Here is an 18,921-nt window from a genome sequence, read left to right as displayed (position 1 = left end):
ACCTCCCCGGCACCTAAATGAATTTCCCTTGGGGTCACTGTTAGAAACACAGGTAATGGTTCTAATGTTTCACTTTTTCTTTCTGACTCTTCCTCCCCTTTTAATTCTTGTCTATCATCCAGCTTTACCAAATGGTTTCCAGAATTAGGGAAGTACAGCAAAATTTTGCTTTTTAAAAACAAAAAAACTCAGTGGGGACTATCCATTGATAATAACATGAGGTTTACAAATTCTACAAAGGCCAAATAAAAATGCGAGAACTAATACAACCTTAATGAGAACCTTTTCTTTCTCTGACATTGTGAATGCTCTTTACCTCCTGGGTTGTCTGGTTTAGACACGTCTTAGTAGCTGATCTGCGATCATCAAGGAAGAAGGGATGTTTCCAACGGTCATAGTTAGTCTCCACGACATACCATCTATCCTGCTTGAGGTCCAGTCTAGATACGAAAAGAGATTCCTCTCAGGCTCATGCCTTAAACCTGTACATATGCAGTCTGTGCTTTAGCTTCTACTTTGCTTTAACAAATGTACTTACTCATAAACATCCAAAGATTTCTTTCTGTCTCGTGTAATCACACAGCCCTCCCCCGACTTGTTGCCTCCCAGGATAAAGTATGCTGGGGCCAGTACCTTCGTTTTGGTCAATATATTCTTGGCTTCTTCATAACTACATAAAGACATTTTTTAGAAAAGAAACATTTTTAGTTGACTTGGAACGGAAGTTTTTAAACTATAAAACGAAGCAAAAACAAATACCCGAGGAGCACATTTTAAAAAGGATGGAGAGCAATGGCTCAGGGAGGAACAATCTCTGACCCCCATGTGGTGAAACACAGATCTGAAATGTCCCCTCTAGGCTTAAGGACAAACACAACAGTCTCAAGAGACCATCTTCCACCCTTATTGTCTATGCCTTTCACTCAACAATAGAACAAGGGGAAGTAGTAGTACTATATATATAGGGCTTAGGGAATAGAGAATAAACCTTGAAAACTAGGGCTATTGATCAAGGAAGAGGATCTTCAAAGATGATTACTAAATCTTACTCCCTGGAAAGCATTAAAAATAGAATTGATGCCCCTTTATTCTAGGTCATTTAGATGTAGTGCTGGCTAAAGTCAGTTTTGCTATTACTCAAGATTTCTGCACCAGCACAGAATATAACTTCTAGGTTAACAGGTATTATGATTTAATTGGATATTTTATTATATAACTAGAGGCCCAGTGCATGAAATTCGTGCACAGAGCGGGGGGGGGGGGGTCCCCCCTCAGCCTGGCCTGCTCCCTCTCGAAATCCGGGACCCCTCGGGGGATGTCCGACTGCCAGTTTAGGCCTGATCCTTCAGGAATCCCTGCAGGATCGGGCCTAAACTGGCAGTTGGACACCCCTCTCACAATCCAGGACCGCTGATCCCTAACTGCTCACCTGCCTGCCTGATCACCCCTAACCGCCTCTGCCTGCCTGACTGCCCCTAACCACTCTGCCTCCCTGATCACCCCTAACCACTCGCTGGGGGGCGGCTGGCCAGGGTGAGGGGCATATAGGATTTGTATTTTAGGTCCCTTCATAGTGGCACTATCTCCAGAACTTTTTAAATAATTTCCTTAACTTTAAACAAACACACCACACACACAAATGAAGAATTCCATATGAGATTCACCTACAAAATTCTGAAATGATTCTTCAGTTGAAGATAAAGCTGAGAAATATTTTTCTATTTTAATATGAGTAATTTAAAATGAACAATATACTAAAAGAATCATACACCATGTCAAGGGGGACATAATAAAGGCCATAGATGATGAGCCCACAGCTAACATCTTATTCAATGGTGAAAAGGTGAATGAATGCTTTTCCTCCAGGAACAAGACAAAGATGCCCATTTTATTCTATACTAGAGGCCCAATGCACGAAACTCGTGCAAGAGTAGGCCTTCCTTCCCCCAGCTGCTGGCACCAGCTTCCCTCTGGGACCCGGGACCTGGGCTTCCCTCTGGCTGCTGTCAGGCACCTGGGACCCGGGACCTGGGCTTCCCTCAGCCCCAGCTTCATCTGGAAGGATGTCTGGAAGGACATCCAGTCTAATTAGCATATTATGCTTTTATTATTATAGACTAGTAGCCCATCACGCGTTATCGCGCGCAGTAGGCCGCTCACTGCTTTCCCGGGAGCCGGCGGGAACCGCAGTGCACCGCCAGGAGCTGTGCTGCTTCCACGGGAGCCGGGAGGGACCCGCCGTCTCCTCTCCAGGCCTGTGCTCATCTGCAGAGGCTGCGGGCCGGCCCCACCGTCCACCAGAGGCCCTCACAGCCAGGGCATTGCTGTGGCGACGAAGCAAGCATTCTGCCAGGCCGCTCATGCTGCCCGCTCTCAGCGGCAGTGCCCCCCAGGACTGGAGGACTCCGGCGAGGCTGAGGGGACTGGGCGCCGCCAACTTGTGGCTATGGGTGCCACCAGCTTTGTGACGGAGTGAGGGTTAATTTGCATATTACCCTTTTATTAGATAGGATCATATTGGCAGTACTAGTGAAAGCAATTATGCAAGAAAAAGAAAAGGTATCCAAATCAGAAAGGTATGCTATTTATGTATTTTATATAGAAAAAACTAAAGACTTCACACAAAAAAAAAACCTGTTAGAACTAATAAATTCAGTAAAGTTGCAGGGTAAAAATGTACAAAAATCAGTAGCTACGCACTAATAATGAACTATCCAAAAAAGAAATTAAGAAAATAATCCCATTTACAATTATATAAAAAAGAATAAAATACCAAGGAATAAATTTAACCAGGAGGTGAAAGACCTGTACACTGAAAACTGTAAGACACTGATGAAAGAAATGGAAGACATAAATAAATGGAAAGATACTCCCTGCTCATGGATTGGGAAATTAATATTGTTAAAATTCTATACTACCCAAAGCAATCTACAGATTCATTGCAATCCCTGTCAAAATTCCAATGGCATTTTTCAAAGAAGAAAAAATCCTAAAATTACATGGAGTCACTAAAAAACCCTGAATAGCAAATGCCGTCTTGAGAAAAAACAAAGCAGGAGACATCCCACTTACTGATTTCAAATTATATTGCAAATCTACAGTAATCAAAACAGCATGGTATTGGCATAAACAGACATATAGCTCAATAGAAGAGAACAGGGAGCCCTCAAACAAATCCATGTATATACAGTCATTTAATTTACAACAAAGGAGTCAAGAATACCCAATAGGGAAAGGATAGTCTCTTCAATAAATGATTTCGGGAAAACTGGACAGCCACATGCAAAAGAATAAAAGTAGACCACTATCTTACACCATACACAAAAATCAACTCAAAATGAAGTGAAGACTTGAACGTAAGACCTGAAACCATAAAACTAGAAGAAAACATAAGCGGTAAGTTCTTTGACAATGGTATTGGCTATGATTTTTTTAGACCTGACACCAAAATCAAAAGCAATAAAAACAAAAATAAATGAGACTATATCAAACTAAAAAGCTTCTGCACAGCAAAGAAAACAACAAAATGAAAAGGAAACCTACTGAATGGGAGGAAATATTTGCAACGCATGTATCTGATAAGGGTTTCCATCCAAAATGCATAAAGAACTCATGCAACTCAATAGCAAAAAAATAAAATAAACCACACCAAAAAACCCTCAAACAATCCTATTAAAAAATGGGCAGAGGGCCCTAACCGGTTTGGCTCAGTGGATAGAGCGTTGGCCTGTGGACTGAAAGGTCCCAGGTTCAATTCCAGTCAAGAGCATGTACCTTGGTTGCGGGCACATCCCAGTAGGCGGTGTGCAGGAGGCAGCTGATAGATGTTTCTCTCTCATCAATGTTTCTAACTATCTCTCTCCCTTCCTCTCTGTGAAAAATCAATAAAATATATTTTTTTAAAAAAATGGGCAGAAGTTCTGACTAGACATATTTCCAAAGAAGATATCCAGGTGGCCACCAGATCCATGAAAAGATGCGTAACATCAGTAATCAGGGAAATGCAAATCAAACCACAATGAGATACCACCTCACACCTGTTAGAATCACTTTTCTCAAAAGACCTGAAATAACAAGTGATGGTGAGGATGTGGAGAAAAGGGACCTCGTGCCCTGGTGGTGGGAATGTAAATTGGTACAGCCACTATGAAAACCAGTATCCAAAATAAATTATGCATCCCCATGTTCATTGAAGCATCCTATCTAATAAAGAGGGAATATGCTAATTGACTGCCACACCCTCACGAAGATGTGGCACCCACAGCCAATAAGGAGGGAATATGCTAATGACTGCCACGACCTCAAAGATGGCGGCGCCCAGTTCCCTCAGCCCCCCAGCCGCCCGAGGCACAGGCAAACCTCGGATGTCGGCTGCCCAGCTGCCCAGGGCCGGCCTGAGGGACAACCAAACGACTGAACAAGCAGGCTGCATGGGGTGACCAGGCCTCAGGGGGATCAGTGAGGGATGACCAGGCTGGCAGGGGGGCAGCTGGAGGTGACCAGGCCAGCAGGGGGGAGCAGTAAGAGGCAACCAGGTCAGTGGGGCGGGCAGTTGGGGGTGACTAGGCCGGCGGCGGGGGGGGTGCAGTTGGGGGCAACCAGGCCAGCAGGTGGGGCAGATGGGGGTGATTAGGCTGGCAGGGGGGACAGTGAAGGATGACTAGGCCAGCGGGGGGGAGGGCAGTTGGGGGCAACCAGGCCGGCAGGGGGGGCAGTTAGGGGCAATCAGGACAGCAGGGAGGGTCAGTTAGGGGCAACCAGGCAGGCAGGCAGGTGAGCGACTAGGAGCCAGCAGTCCAGGATTGTGAGAGGGATGTCCGACTGCCCGAGACCGGCAGACATCTCCCGAGTGGCCCCGGATTGGAGAGGGTGCAGGCTGGGCTGAGGGGACCCCCCCCCCCCCGCACAAATTTCATGCACTGGGCCTCTAGTTATTTATAATAGCCAAAACATGGAAATGTGAAGAGGGAATAATGGCGGCGGAATAGACAGACGTGTTCCGAGCCTTGTCCCGGAGCAGAAAGAAAGAACAGCTGAGGGTCGCGCAAGGAGTGTTTGTTGGCTGGTTGGGAGACAGCTGAATTCCAGAAGGAGGTGGGGGACTGCTGAACGGGGTTCCCCTGACCTGGCAGCACGAACTGCGGCTGGGTCCCCTCCCGGAGCTGCGGGCTTGGACGCGGAGTCTGCGCCATCTTGATCCGGAAAGTGGAGCTTATCTGAAGCCTGAGAATCCACAACGGCGGCACCCCAGGAACAGCTGCGAGCCCCAGAACAACGCTCCCCAACTGGCGCAAGCACACGGGTTCAGAGAAGCTCTACACTCCACTACGGAAAGGTCAGATTTCGCCTGGGATAAGGTGAGGTCTCTGGTCCCGGCGGGAGAGAGGAACGCGCGTTTTGCGGGAGCTGGAGGACCAGGGAAGTCTGTGCCTAGAAAAATCCGTGGCTGTAGGGGCTGGCGTGATCTGTGACTGTGGAAAGGGGTCCTCAGAGCTGCTAAGAGAAGGGCACTCTAAAAAGCAACCCATTTTGATCTGAAGTGCAGGGACACCCTAAGAATTTCAGGCAGTCCAGACTTACGCGCAGCCCGTGCGCTCCCTGGGTGCCTGGGCTTACTCGCAGTCCCGGAATTCGCACACTTGGGCTTTTTCCTCTTCAAATCCTTGCATCTGATTACTAAGCCCAATACATAGGATCACCCAGTTGGGGACACCCTGGGAGACTGCAGGGGAAGGTTGTTTTTCTGGAACCTGGGGATCGGAGCGGGGAGTGACCATCAGAGAGCCAGCTCTGAGGCAGCCCACTCCCACAGGCCCCTGGCGAGTGCCACAGGGAAAGAAGGCTCTAACACTGCCTAGAGAGGCCATAGATAGACCCGGAAGTCAATCCAGAAACACTGCCACCCAGGGGCTGAATCACAAATTGACTCTTGTGTAATCAAAAATAAAGGAATACGAGAAATTAAGACACACCGCCTGCTTAAAATCAGGACTGGCTTACAACACCGAAGAGCAGTGGATCGCAGGGAACTGCAATACTGCCTGGACTGAGAAACAGGCGTGCCAAACAGAAAAACAGAGGAAGTGAATGACCTTCACTACTCCACATTTTATTTTTACCTTTTATTTTTTTTATTTTTTTATTTTTTTTAAATTTTCATTTTTTGCATCTTTTAATCAAGAAACTTTTTTTTCTTTTTTCATCACTTGATTTTACCTTTTTAATGATTACATTTTTATTTTCAATCCGTATTATTACTACTGCTATTTTATCTTTTTTTTTTTTTTTTTAAGTGTCATTTTATTTTCTCTTCATTTTATTTTGGGATTAGGGTTCTACATTCTATTTTTTATCTTTCCTTTAGCATCGTTTTACTCTACCTCAACTCTACCTTTAGGCCATCACTCTCTTCCTAACCTCCCCCTTTTCAGTGTCCTGTTTGTCTTACCCTTTTACTGCTTTAGATTTTCCCTATTCTTTCTGTTTACCCCTTGTTAAAATTTCACCCTACTTACATATCTAATCTCCAATCCCCTGCTCCAAGTCCACATACACCTTTCCCTTCGCTGTCTGAGTTATCCATAAACTTGTCCTTATCTCTGTCCTTTTGTTGTTGTTTGCTTGAATGTAGATTATATCCAATTTTTATGCTTTTTTTGTGAGATTGTTTTGCTTATTCTTCTTTTATTTATTTTTTTGTTTGTTTTGTGCTTCAGCTTTCCCTTGCCTCACTCCATATTAATTGGTGTTGTAGTTTGTACTAATCCCCAGGCACTTGTTGCTGGCATTTGCTGGGATTAGTGATTGTTCTATTGGAGTTTTATCCCCAATATATATAGTCTGTTCCCCTTTCTCTCTTAGTCAATTTCTTGTCTCTCTTACTTTTTTTTTTTTCTCTTTACTTTCCCTTTTCCCAATTTCATTTTCACACTCCTTTTTTCCTTTTTTTTTTCTTTCTTTCTTTTTTCCTCTTCTTTCTCTTCTATCACCTAATTTGCCTTTCTCTGGTGGTCACCTTTATTGGAGGTTATTAATATCGTGAATACATTCCTGTTCAGTGCCTTGTGAGTTGTACCTGGTAGTGCTGTATTTTGTGCCTTTAAATCAACCCAGGAGAGAGAGAACTACATAACCAGACACCCAGAGAAGAGAGACCATGGGGAGACAAAGAAGCAGCCTGCATATGAAAGAAAAGCAGGCATCACCAGAAAAGGAAGTAAACGAAATGGAAGCAAGCAACCTTCCAGAAAAAGAATTCAGAGAAATGGTCATAAGGTGGCTGAAAAGAATGGAAGACAAATTCGACAATATGAGCAAGAACCAAGAGGAAATGAAGAAGAACCAAGAAGAAATGAAAAATGACATCGCTGCTGTAAAGAACTCAATAGAAAGCATCAAGAGTAGACTAGAAGAAGCAGAGGACCGCATCAGTGAGCTAGAAGACAAGATGGAAAAAAATACCCAAGAAAAGCAACTTCTAGAAAAAAAAATTAAAAGGCAGGAGGAGAGTCTAAGGGAACTTTGGGACAACACGAAACAAAACAACATCCGCATAATAGGGGTTCCAGAAGGAAAGGAAGCTGAGCAAGGAATAGAAAACCTCTTTGAAGAAATAATGACAGAAAATTTCCCAGATATAGGGAAGAAAAAACCCACACAAATCCAAGAAGCTCACAGAGTCCCAAGCAAAATGAACCCCAAAAGACCGACGCCAAGGCACATTATAATTAAATTGGCAAACACCAACGACAAAGTAAGAATCTTAAAAGCAGCAAGAGAGAGACAGAAAGTTACATACAAAGGAACCCCCATCAGACTAGCAACTGATTTCTCAACAGAAACTCATCAGGCCAGAAGGGAATGGAATGAAATATACAAAGTCATGCAAAGGAAGGGGCTGAATCCAAGAATACTGTACCCAGCAAGGCTGTCAATCAAAATTGAAGGTGAAATCAGGAGCTTCACAGACAAAAAAGGACTAAGGGAATTTATTACCACCAAACCAGCAATGCAAGAAATGCTAAAGGGTCTACTGTAAAAAAAAAAAAAAAAAAAAAAAAAGAAAGAAAGAAAGAAAGAAAGAAACAGGAAGCGAAGAAGTAACACAGGGGTAAAGAATAGGAATGGCGACAAATAAGTACCTATCAATAATAACTTTAAATGTAAATGGATTAAATGCCCCAATCAAAAGACATAGGGTAACAGATTGGATAAGAAAACACGACCCATATATCTGCTGTCTACAAGAAACCCACCTCAGAAAAAAAGACGCACACAGACTGAGGGTGAAGGGATGGAAAAAGGTTTTCCAGGCAAATGGAACTGAAAAAAAAGCTGGGGTAGCAATACTTATTTCTGACAAATTAGATCTCAAACTGAAGGACATAACAAGAGATAAGGAAGGCCATTTCATAATACTAAAGGGAGCAATCCAACAAGAAGAAATAACTCTGGTAAACATATATGCACCCAATACAGGAGCACCCAAATACATAAAAAAACTCCTGGAAGATATCAAGGGAGACATTGACAGCAATACAATCATAGTAGGAGACTTTAATACCCCACTATCACCATTGGACAAATCCTCTAAACAAAACATCAGCAAAGAAACATCAATCCTAAATGACTCACTAGACCAGATGGAATTAATTGACATCTTCAGAACATTTCACCCCAAAGCCACAGAATATACATTCTTCTCAAGCGCACATGGGTCATTTTCAAAGATAGACCATATGTTGGGGCATAGGCAAAGTCTCTTCAAATTCAAGAAGATAGAAATCATATCAAGCATCTTCTCAGACCACAGTGGCATAAAACTGGAAATCAACTACAATAAAAACAACCCAAAGAAATCAAACACATGGAGACTAAACAGCATGCTATTAAACCATGACTGGGTTACCAGAGAGATCAAAGAAGAAATAAAAAACATCATGACAACAAATGACAATGAAAACACTACAATCCAAAATCTATGGGACACAGCGAAAGCAGTCTTGAGAGGGAAGTTCATAGCTCTACAAGCCTACTGCAAAAAACAAGAAACAGGGGTAATAAATTACCTAACCCAACAACTCAAAGAGTTAGAAAAAGAGCAACAAGAAAAGCCCAGTGTAAGCAGAAGGAAGGAAATAATAAAGATCAGAGCACAGATAAACGACATAGAGACCAAAGAAACAATACAAAAGATCAACAAAACCAAGAGCTGGTTCTTTGAAAGGATAAACAAGATTGATGAACCTCTAGCCAGGCTCACCAAGAAGCAAAGGGAGAGGACCCAAATAAACAAGATCAGAAATGAAAGAGGTGAAATAACAACAGATCCCGCCGAAATACAAAGGATTGTTAAAAAATACTACGAACAACTCTATTCCAACAAACTGGACAACCTGGAGGAAATGGACATATTCCTAGAAAAATATAACCTTCCAAAACTCAATCAGGAAGAATCTAAACAGCTCAACATGCCAGTAACTATGGAAGAAATTGAAGCAGTCATCAAAGAGCTTCCGGCAAACAAAAGCCCGGGGCCAGACGGCTTCACTGGAGAGTTCTACCAAACATTCAAGGAAGAACTAAAACCTATCCTCCTCAGACTATTCCAAAAAATTCAAGAGGAAGGAACACTTCCAAGCTCCTTCTATGAAGCCAGCATCACCCTAATACCAAAACCAGATAAAGACAACACAATGAAAGAGAATTACAGGCCAATATCCCTCATGAATGTAGATGCCAAAATCCTCAACAAAATTCTAGCAAATAGGATCCAGCAGTACATCAGAAAGATCATACACCATGACCAAGTAGGGTTTATCCCAGGAATGCAAGGATGGTTCAATATCCGCAAATCAATAAATGTGATACATCACATAAACAAATTGAGAGATAAAAATCACATAGTCATATCAATTGATGCAGAAAAAGCATTTGACAAAATCCAACACCCTTTCTTGATAAAAACTCTCAACAAGGTGGGAATAGAAGGATCATACCTCAACATCATAAAAGCTATATATGATAAACCCACAGCTAACATCATACTCAATGGGCAAAAACTAAAACCATTTCCCCTAAGAACAGGAACAAGACAGGGATGCCCACTCTCACCACTCCTGTTTGACATAGTACTGGAAGTATTAGCCACTGCAATTAGACAAGAAGAAGAAATAAAAGGCATCCAAATTGGAAAAGAAGAAGTAAAGCTGTCCTTATTTGCAGATGACATGATATTGTACATAAAAAACCCGAAAGACTCCATCAAAAAACTAACAGACTTAATAAATGAATTCGGCAATGTAGCAGGATACAAAATTAACACCAAGAAATCTATGGCATTTCTATACACCAACAATGAACTTACAGAAAGAGAGACTAAAAAAGCAATCCCATTTTCCATCGCACCAAAAAAATTAAGATACTTAGGAATAAACCTAACCAAGGAGGTAAAAGACCTATATGCGGAAAACTACAGGACACTGAAAAAAGAGATAGAGGAAGATGTAAACAGATGGAAGAACATACCATGTTCATGGATTGGTAGAATCAACATCATTAAAATGTCCATACTACCCAAAGCAATCTATAGATTCAATGCACTCCCCATTAAAATACCAACAGCGTATTTCACAGACCTAGAAAGAACTCTCCAAAAATTCATCTGGAATAAAAAAAGACCCCGAATAGCCACAGCAATCCTGAGAAAGAAGAATAAAGTAGGAGGGATCTCAATACCAGATTTCAAGCTGTATTACAAAGCCACTGTCATCAAAACAGCCTGGTACTGGCACAAGAACAGACATATAGATCAATGGAACAGAATAGAGAATCCAGATATCGACCCAAACCAATATGCGCATTTAATATTTGACAAAGGAGGCATGAACATACAATGGAGTCAAGACAGTCTCTTTAATAAATGGTGTTGGGAAAATTGGACAGATACATGCAAAAAAATGAAACTAGATCACCAACTTACACCATACACAAAAATAAACTCAAAATGGGTACAGGACTTAAATATAAGACGGGAAACCATAAAAATACTAGAGGAATCCACAGGCAGCAAAATCTCAGACATATGCCAAAAGAACTTTTTCAGTGATACTGCCCCTAGGGCAATGGAAGCCAAAGAGAAAATAAACAAATGGGACTACATCAAAATAAAAAGCTTTTGCACAGCAAAAGAAACCATCAACAAAACAACAAGAAACCCCACTGTATGGGAGAACATATTTGCAAATGGTATCACTGATAAAGGTTTAATTTCCAACATCTACAGGCAGCTTATACAACTTAATAAAAGGAAGATAAATGATCCAATAAAAAAATGGGCAACGGACCTAAATAGAAGCTTTTCGAAAGAAGACAGAAGGAAGGCCAAGAGACACATGAAAACATGCTCAAAGTCACTAATTATCCGAGAGATGCAAATCAAAACAACAATGCGATACCATCTCACACCTGTCAGAATGGCTATCATCAACAAATCAACAAACGACAAGTGTTGGCGAGGATGCGGAGAAAAAGGAACCCTCGTGCACTGCTGGTGGGAATGCAGACTGGTGCAGCCACTGTGGAGAACAGTATGGAGTTTCCTCAAAAAACTGAAAATGGAACTCCCATTTGACCCAGTAATCCCACTCCTAGGAATATATCCTAAGAAACCAGAAACACCAATCAGAAAGGAGATATGCACCCCTATGTTCATAGCAGCACAATTTACAATAGCTAAGATTTGGAAACAGCCTAGGTGCCTATCAGCAGATGACTGGATCAGAAAACTATGGTACATCTACACAATGGAATACTATGCTGCCGTAAAAAAGAAGGAATTACTACCATTTGTAGGCACTTGGATGGAATTAGAGAACATTATGCTAAGTGAAATAAGCCAGTCAATGAAAGAAAAATACCACATGATCCCACTCATTTGGGGATAATGAAAAACATTATAAACTGATGAACAAAAAGATAGTTACAGAGGCAGTAAAGCATCAAACAGACTGTCAAATTACAGTGGTAAGGTTAGGGAGAGGTGGGGGAAATAAGAGATCAACTGAAGGACTTATATGCATGTATATAAGAGTAACCAACGGATGCAAAACTTTGGGGGATGAGGGCATGTATGGGAGTGGGGTGGGGGTGGGGGGCAATGGTAAGATATGTACACATATAATACCTTAATAAAAATTTGAAAAAAAAAACAAAAAAAAACAAACATGGAAATGTAACAGGTGTCCATAAGTGGAGAAATGGGTAAAGAAAATGTGGAATATTATTCGGCCATAAGAAAAAAATCTTCATTTCTGACATGGATGGATCTTGAGGGCATTATGCTAAGTGAAACAAATCAGACAGCAAAAGACAAATACCATATGAGCTCACTTATATGTGGAGTATAAAAAAACCCAAAAAACTCATAGATACAGAGAACAGATTAGTGGTTGCCAGAGGCAGTTGAGTGATGGGGAGGGAGGGAGGGTGAAATGGGTAGAGAGGGTCAACAGGTAAAAACATTGAGTTATACAATAAGTCCTGGGATGTAAGGTACAGCATGGTTACTACAGTTAATAACACTGGATTGAACATTCTAAAGTTGCTAAAAGTAAATCTTAAGGCTCTCACAAGGAAAAAAGTTTTGTAACTATGTATGGTGATGGATGTTAACTAGACTTATTGTGATCATTTTGCAATATATACAAATGTCAAAACATTTTGTATACCTTAAACTAATGTTACATTTTAATTATTTAAATAAAAATAATTTTAAAATAAAATGAAATACTAAATTTGATAAAGCAAATGGATTACCTTGTACTATTTTCCAGAACTGCTCTAGTAAGAAACCCAATCCACATGGCATCTTTCTTCCCCAAAATCCATTCTAGGACACCTGGAAGAGATCACACACACAGTGTCATGGGACCTGGAAGAGGGGAGAGTGTTCACCAAAATGCACAGTCCAGCCCAGCCCTCCTCTGAAAACATCTATGAAATTTCCATTTCATTTAACAGCTGTCTACTCACCCATAAAACCGCCATTTGAGCTGAAACGCTCATTTAGTGTAAGGCTAAAGAGTCCCTGCGGAAAAGACAAAGGAGTGAAGTCAGAAACTTGGACCATGCTGTTTCAGGCCCTCTCACTGCACTGTACATGGTATATCGAGACCTGGACTGGGTAACAGGGAATGCAAAGGTGATAATCGTGGTAACGCCTCCTTGTATAAACAGAGCTTTTCTGGAAGTTCAAAGGATTTTCACACCTAGTGTACGAGACAGGTAGGTGGGATGGTACCGGCCTCACTTTTCCAACTAACTGCAGGGCAGAGAACCAATGCCTGAGGTGCGAGGGGCAGACCGAGGACCAGATTCCAGATGGATGTTCCCAGCCCTCGACATCCAGCCACATGCCTTTCAGCAGAACGGGCTGGGAATCCTTCATCCCGTTCCACCCTTCTCTGCCGTGGAGCTCATACCTCTGAAGGTGACAGGAAGTACAAAGGGACACACAGGGGCTTCGTGTTCGTTTTAGGGCCTCATTTCCTTAGATTCCACCCTTCTCAGAGAGTAAGAGCAGCACACAGAGCTACCTGTAAAATTACGTAACGGTAGATTCCTTACGGGTTTGAATCCTGTTAACATGCCCACATAGCCAGCAAAGCTTGCAGCCTTGAAGACAGTTTTATTGTTTCTTTGGAAGTCCAAATTCACTGTTAAAGGTTTGAGCTCCTCAGTGACGGTCCAGGTGTTATTATTTATATTCCACCTATAAAAGACAAATTTAGTGACGTTTAAGAACAATGATGATAACAACGGATAGGATGATGACGGCCAGGCATTATACCAGGTACTTTACCTATCTAATCCCAACAAGTACTTTGTATCACAGGGGAGGAGGGGGGTGGGAGGCTGGTGGAAAAGGTAAAGGAGCAGGAAAAACACCCTCATAGGCACAGACGACAGCATGGAGATACCCGAGGGGCAGAGGTGGGGAGGTAGAAGAAGGTAAAGGGGCGATAAATGGTGATGGAAGGAGACGTGACGTGGGGTAGTGAACACACGATACAATATACAGATGATGTGTTATGGAATTGTACAAATGAAATCTATATAACTTTATTAACCAATGCCACCCCAATAAAGTCAATTAAAAAGAACAATATGGGTGGTTTTATCCTCCATTCTTCACATGACAAAAGCGAGGCTCAGAGAAGTTAAGGTACTTCTCCCAATATGTAAGTCTATAAATAACGAACTCCAGATTCAAATTTAGGTGTCCAATTATAAAGCCCTGTTGTTTTTTTTCCCCCAGAAAAGAGCAAGAAGACATAAAATAGAATGCTATTCTTCCTTTTAAACAATATACTAGACGTGCATCTGGGCCTTCAAGCACACTCCAAATTTCTGTTCACTAGGTGCAACTCAGTTATGGACTTGCCAGTAACTGAGCAAGAGTATACCCATCTTATCTCAAAACTCAGGAGTCCACTCCTGTCACTTCTGGCCACACTTTGAGGGTGACCTGGGACTTTTCACCACTGTAATAAACCTATTCTTCTCAAGGACTGATACCATTTTCTTTACTTACCCAAGAAATATTCCAAAATCCATGTTTCGCCCATGTACTAAGTGACCTAATTGAAAGTAAGCAAGAGAGACATGTAGGAGCAGTTATGATAGTACGATTGATCTTAAAGCTGGACACTGAAGTTTGGTTAAACGATAGTCACAGCTATTCAATCCAACAATAAGAATAAGCCAAACTGTTGTCCCTGTCACATCAGCCAGATCCCCCCATAATCTCCGCGAACACAGGCTTTCAGCTAAGGTAAGAATATGAGGAAAGCATCAATGGTCATTCTTTGGTCCACTATGACAGGGTCCTACCCAAACACAGCTATTTTAGCCTCCCCTAACGTGACCTGCAAACATGCTTCAGGCATTGCCACCAATACCTGGGCCCCTCAAAGAATAGGTAAAAAATAAGAGTGAATTGGGGTAAATCACACTATGCCCTGTACTCTGAGGATCTGCCAGAAAAACATGGGAAAGTGAGGGTGGGCTACATGGGGCCCCTTGGCTGAGAAATGGTGGGAGAAGACTGATCCTGGGCTTCAAGGGAAGGCTGGGTCATTGAGGCATTATTCACGGGGTAATGACGCACCCTGTGGGTACAGCCCTGAGTCACTTCTTCCCAGTTGTTTCGTGTGCCTGAATTACACTTCAATAGGCGTTACAATGATCTAAAGGAAGGATAGTTTTCAATCCACTTGTAAAACTTTACCAAGATCCATACACTGTATGCAACATACACAGAATGTGCATGGCAAGCCTAGATTTTATAAGTTCTGATTCCACTTATTTGGAAGTTTCTTCTTTGACCCTGTGGTTGGCAGTGCTCACCCGCCCTCAGCATACTTACCTTTCTTGTCCTCTGCTATGATGGAGGTACAAATGGTAAAAAATTCATAGAAAACGTTGAATGAAATAATCTCTCCTATGAGAAAAGACAGGACATTTTTTGGTTAGCATACAGCACCATGACATTATTAGAAAATTCTTCTTTAAGAAAGAGTTGGACTATCATCACCGTGAGAGCTTTTGCGTTGGCATGCCCTAAAAAGACATGTGTAAGAATGTTCATAACTGTTTATTCTTAATATCCAGAATCTGGAAACAAGCCAAATATCCTATTCATATAATAAGTATAATCAACCAAACACAATAGTGCATACTGTTTGGTTCTATTTATAAGCAGTTCAAGAGGCAAAACGAATCGAGGTTGAAGTTACAACAGCCGTCACCTGGGGACGAGGTATTGTCTATTGTCTATGAAGGGGTATGATGGAGCATTCTGGGTGGGTGGGATTTTCTGTATGTTGATCTGAGTTGCAATTACATGCATGTATTTCAAAAATTCTATTGAACTGTATACTTAAGATCTGTGCGCTTTACTGTATGTGAATCATACCTCAGTAGAAAACATCTTGTGCTTTATTACGTTTTTTAAGAGCTGAGAAATGAACTTTACCTAAAGGCAGGCCAGTAACATCTGCAATCCCCTTCATCTCCTCCTCATAAGGGCCAGGAAAGTGGCCAAGTAGACCAGGCTGAAAACCAAATAAATTAACAATCATTCGACCGAAAGAGTTGCTTTGAGATTTGGTTCTTTCACATATAATTTGTTCTAGATGCTGCTGCCACAACAGGTGATCTTATTTTTAAAGGCACTTTCACACCATGTATTTCTAAAAGATCTATGTCATACTCACCGTAGCTCCTGCTTTGAGACCCGTGAGCTCATCTGTTCTGAGGCATTGTGCAGAAACCTGTGATTCTCAGACTGTTTCTATTCCACCCTCTTCTCCAGAAAGCTGAGGAACTGGGATAGTTCCACTAGGATGACCTTATATGGCCCACCACACAGGAACCTCACAAGAAGCACGCCCTTTCTCTCTGTGCAAACTCACCCTGTAGCCAACGGCATTATACCCTCATTTCTATTTCCTTCCCCCACACAGCAAACATCTGTATTCTAGTCACTTATGAAGACTTCTATCACAGTTAATATCTGATCTCGGCCTAAGACGCTTCATGGATTCAGATGGCAGACAATGGACACAGGGGCAAACTCAAGGGTGGGCATCATACTTTTATCCTCAACTCTGCAGCAGTAAGATTAAGATGTAAGCTCACACAGCCTCTTCTAATAATATAATGAGTTTAAAACGTACAAATCTCGCTGTAGCCGGTTTGGCTCAGTGGATACAGCATTGACCTGCAGACTGAAGGGTTCCAGGTTCGATTCCAGTCAAGGGCACATGCCCAGGGTGTGGACTTAATCCCCAGTTGGGGGGCGTGCAGGAGGCAACCGATCAATGACTCTCTCTCATCATTAATGTTTCTATCTCTCTCTCCCTCTCCCTTCTTCTCTGAAATCAATAAAAACATATTTTAAAAAATGAAATGTACAAGTCTCATTTTTCACCAGCTTGATATTTATATGCAATGGGACCTATGGCAGTGCACAAGGAATATTCCTCCAATTTAACAAACAAACATGCCTTAATGAACATTTATTAGCCACTTGTTATATCCAGGCACTGTGCTTTACATATAGTATGTCATTTAATCCTTACAACCACCATATACAATGTGCATTAGTCAATTCTCCCTGGGGAGAAAGCTGAAGTTTCATAAGAAACTTGTCCAAGGACACATGGCTATTACGTGACTGAGCCAACCTTCAAATCCAAAATTTAAAGAACAAAAACCTCAATGTTGTCGAATTGCAAAGTCTGGGCACCCTTTGCACACTGCGCCCCCTGCTGACATGCAGAGGAGGGGGACTTCTGCTGCTGCTCCTGCCCACGTGTACTTCGAGGAGGTCTGGTTAGGACGGCCACAGGGAGAGCCTTCGTGAAAGGCTGGGAGAGCATGCACATGAGGGAGCGCAAGTTTGCTGGTTGGCAGGAGCCAATCTCATGGGGATAATATGCCCAGGGCATCTGTGGGGGGTGATTCTCAACCAGGGGTGGCTCCCCGCAACCCCAACCCTGGGGAGATTTGGTGACATCCAGAAATAGTTTCCGTTGCCACAACTGAAGGGGTACTACTGGCATGCAGTGCATAGAGGCTGAAGATGCTGCTACCCATCCTTCGATGCATGAACTGCACACCCACCCCCAACAAAATATTTTCCAATCCTAAATGTCATTAAGACATCTGCCCTAGGGCCTTTGGGCCCCACCCCCATCCTTTGTACCCTGCAGGCAGGGAGGCCCCACAGCAAAGACTGAAAGAGGGTGAAGAGGAACGCTCAGAGGGTCCTAGGGGCCACACTGTGGATTTTCCACTGGTTCCACCTAAATTTAAAAAGACTGAGAAATAGAGTCTCCCTGCAGGGCCAGGAGGAAACGCAATGGTTTGGTGACTGCACAGGCACCGGAAACACGCAACCCAATGATTCTCAGTAACTGAAGCGGCTGAGGGCTCCGTAAGCGCAGGGTCAGCTGGGAAAGTCTCTGGTGTCCTGGGCAAAGCACTTCAGAAAAGCACCAAATGTTCAATAACGAGCTTGAAAGCCCAGGTGTACACTAAGGGGAAGAAAACGCCACACTCCCAGATGAAATAGGTATATTTTGCCCATCGCTCTGTAAAGTTGTCAAGATTTTAAAAAACACTGAAGGGCAGTTAACAGCCAAAACTGGCCATGCTATTCATGTCCCTGCTCTGATGATACTAAGCCCTAGAATGTCCAGTCCCCGAAGTTCCGACAGTTGTCTAGAATAAAGCAAACGTGTCCAAGCTGCTTAGAAGAGGTTGTAAAATTATGCCTTTAAATAAATACCAGAGCCTTTTCTGAACTGTGTGATTCTAAACTTATTGTAGGAAAATAATGTTTCTTACCAACTTTTGATCCACTATCTGCATGAGTTTTCCACTTGGAACAAATATATTTGCTGCATCCCTCAGGTAATTCAGCATAATTTTTAGCTGAAAAATGAATGAATTCATTCATTAATAAGAAACATAAAGTCTTGACATTTAATATTAACATTAATATAATGAAAACAGATATAGAACTTTTGATTTATTTGTATGTAGCTAAATAAAATTAGGTGATATTTTGAAACTATTTTCAATTAACGAGTAAACAAAATACATCTTCAGCATGACATGTGATTAACTACTTAGATGAAGGTGATGTTTCAGAGAGAGGAAACAAAGGCAAGGGCTAGGAAAGAGAGCAAAGTTCCAAGGGCCCGGCCGGTGTGGCTCAGAGTTTGACCTATGAACCAGGAGGTCATGGTTCAATTCCCAGTCAGAAACCTGGGTTGCTGGCCCAAACCCCAGTGTAGGGCATGCAGGAAGCAGCCAATCAATGATTCTCTCTCATTATTGATGTTTCTATCT

At 42.2% G+C, this 18,921-nt stretch overlaps 1 protein-coding gene across 1 annotated transcript in view; it reads right to left on the bottom strand.

Annotated features, from left to right (window-relative positions):
- ASAH1 (N-acylsphingosine amidohydrolase 1) overlaps positions 1-18,921 on the bottom strand; it is a 37,494-nt gene that overhangs the window by 2,347 nt on the left and 16,226 nt on the right. Inside the window, exons 4-12 of the mRNA XM_080660966.1 lie at positions 18,415-18,501; positions 16,037-16,115; positions 15,428-15,502; positions 14,594-14,639; positions 13,627-13,771; positions 13,033-13,087; positions 12,817-12,898; positions 539-670; positions 317-440 (exon numbers count right to left, since the gene is read on the bottom strand). Of these exons, the coding sequence (XP_080517092.1) occupies positions 317-440; positions 539-670; positions 12,817-12,898; positions 13,033-13,087; positions 13,627-13,771; positions 14,594-14,639; positions 15,428-15,502; positions 16,037-16,115; positions 18,415-18,501 (825 nt within the window). The remainder of the gene's footprint in view (positions 1-316; positions 441-538; positions 671-12,816; positions 12,899-13,032; positions 13,088-13,626; positions 13,772-14,593; positions 14,640-15,427; positions 15,503-16,036; positions 16,116-18,414; positions 18,502-18,921) is intronic.

The sequence above is a fragment of the Plecotus auritus genome (genome assembly GCF_963455305.1).
Source record: "Plecotus auritus genome assembly, chromosome: 3".
Taxonomy (NCBI): Eukaryota; Metazoa; Chordata; class Mammalia; order Chiroptera; family Vespertilionidae; genus Plecotus; species Plecotus auritus.
Note: the sequence above shows the minus strand (reverse complement) of the source record. Positions and strands in the feature narration are given on the sequence as shown.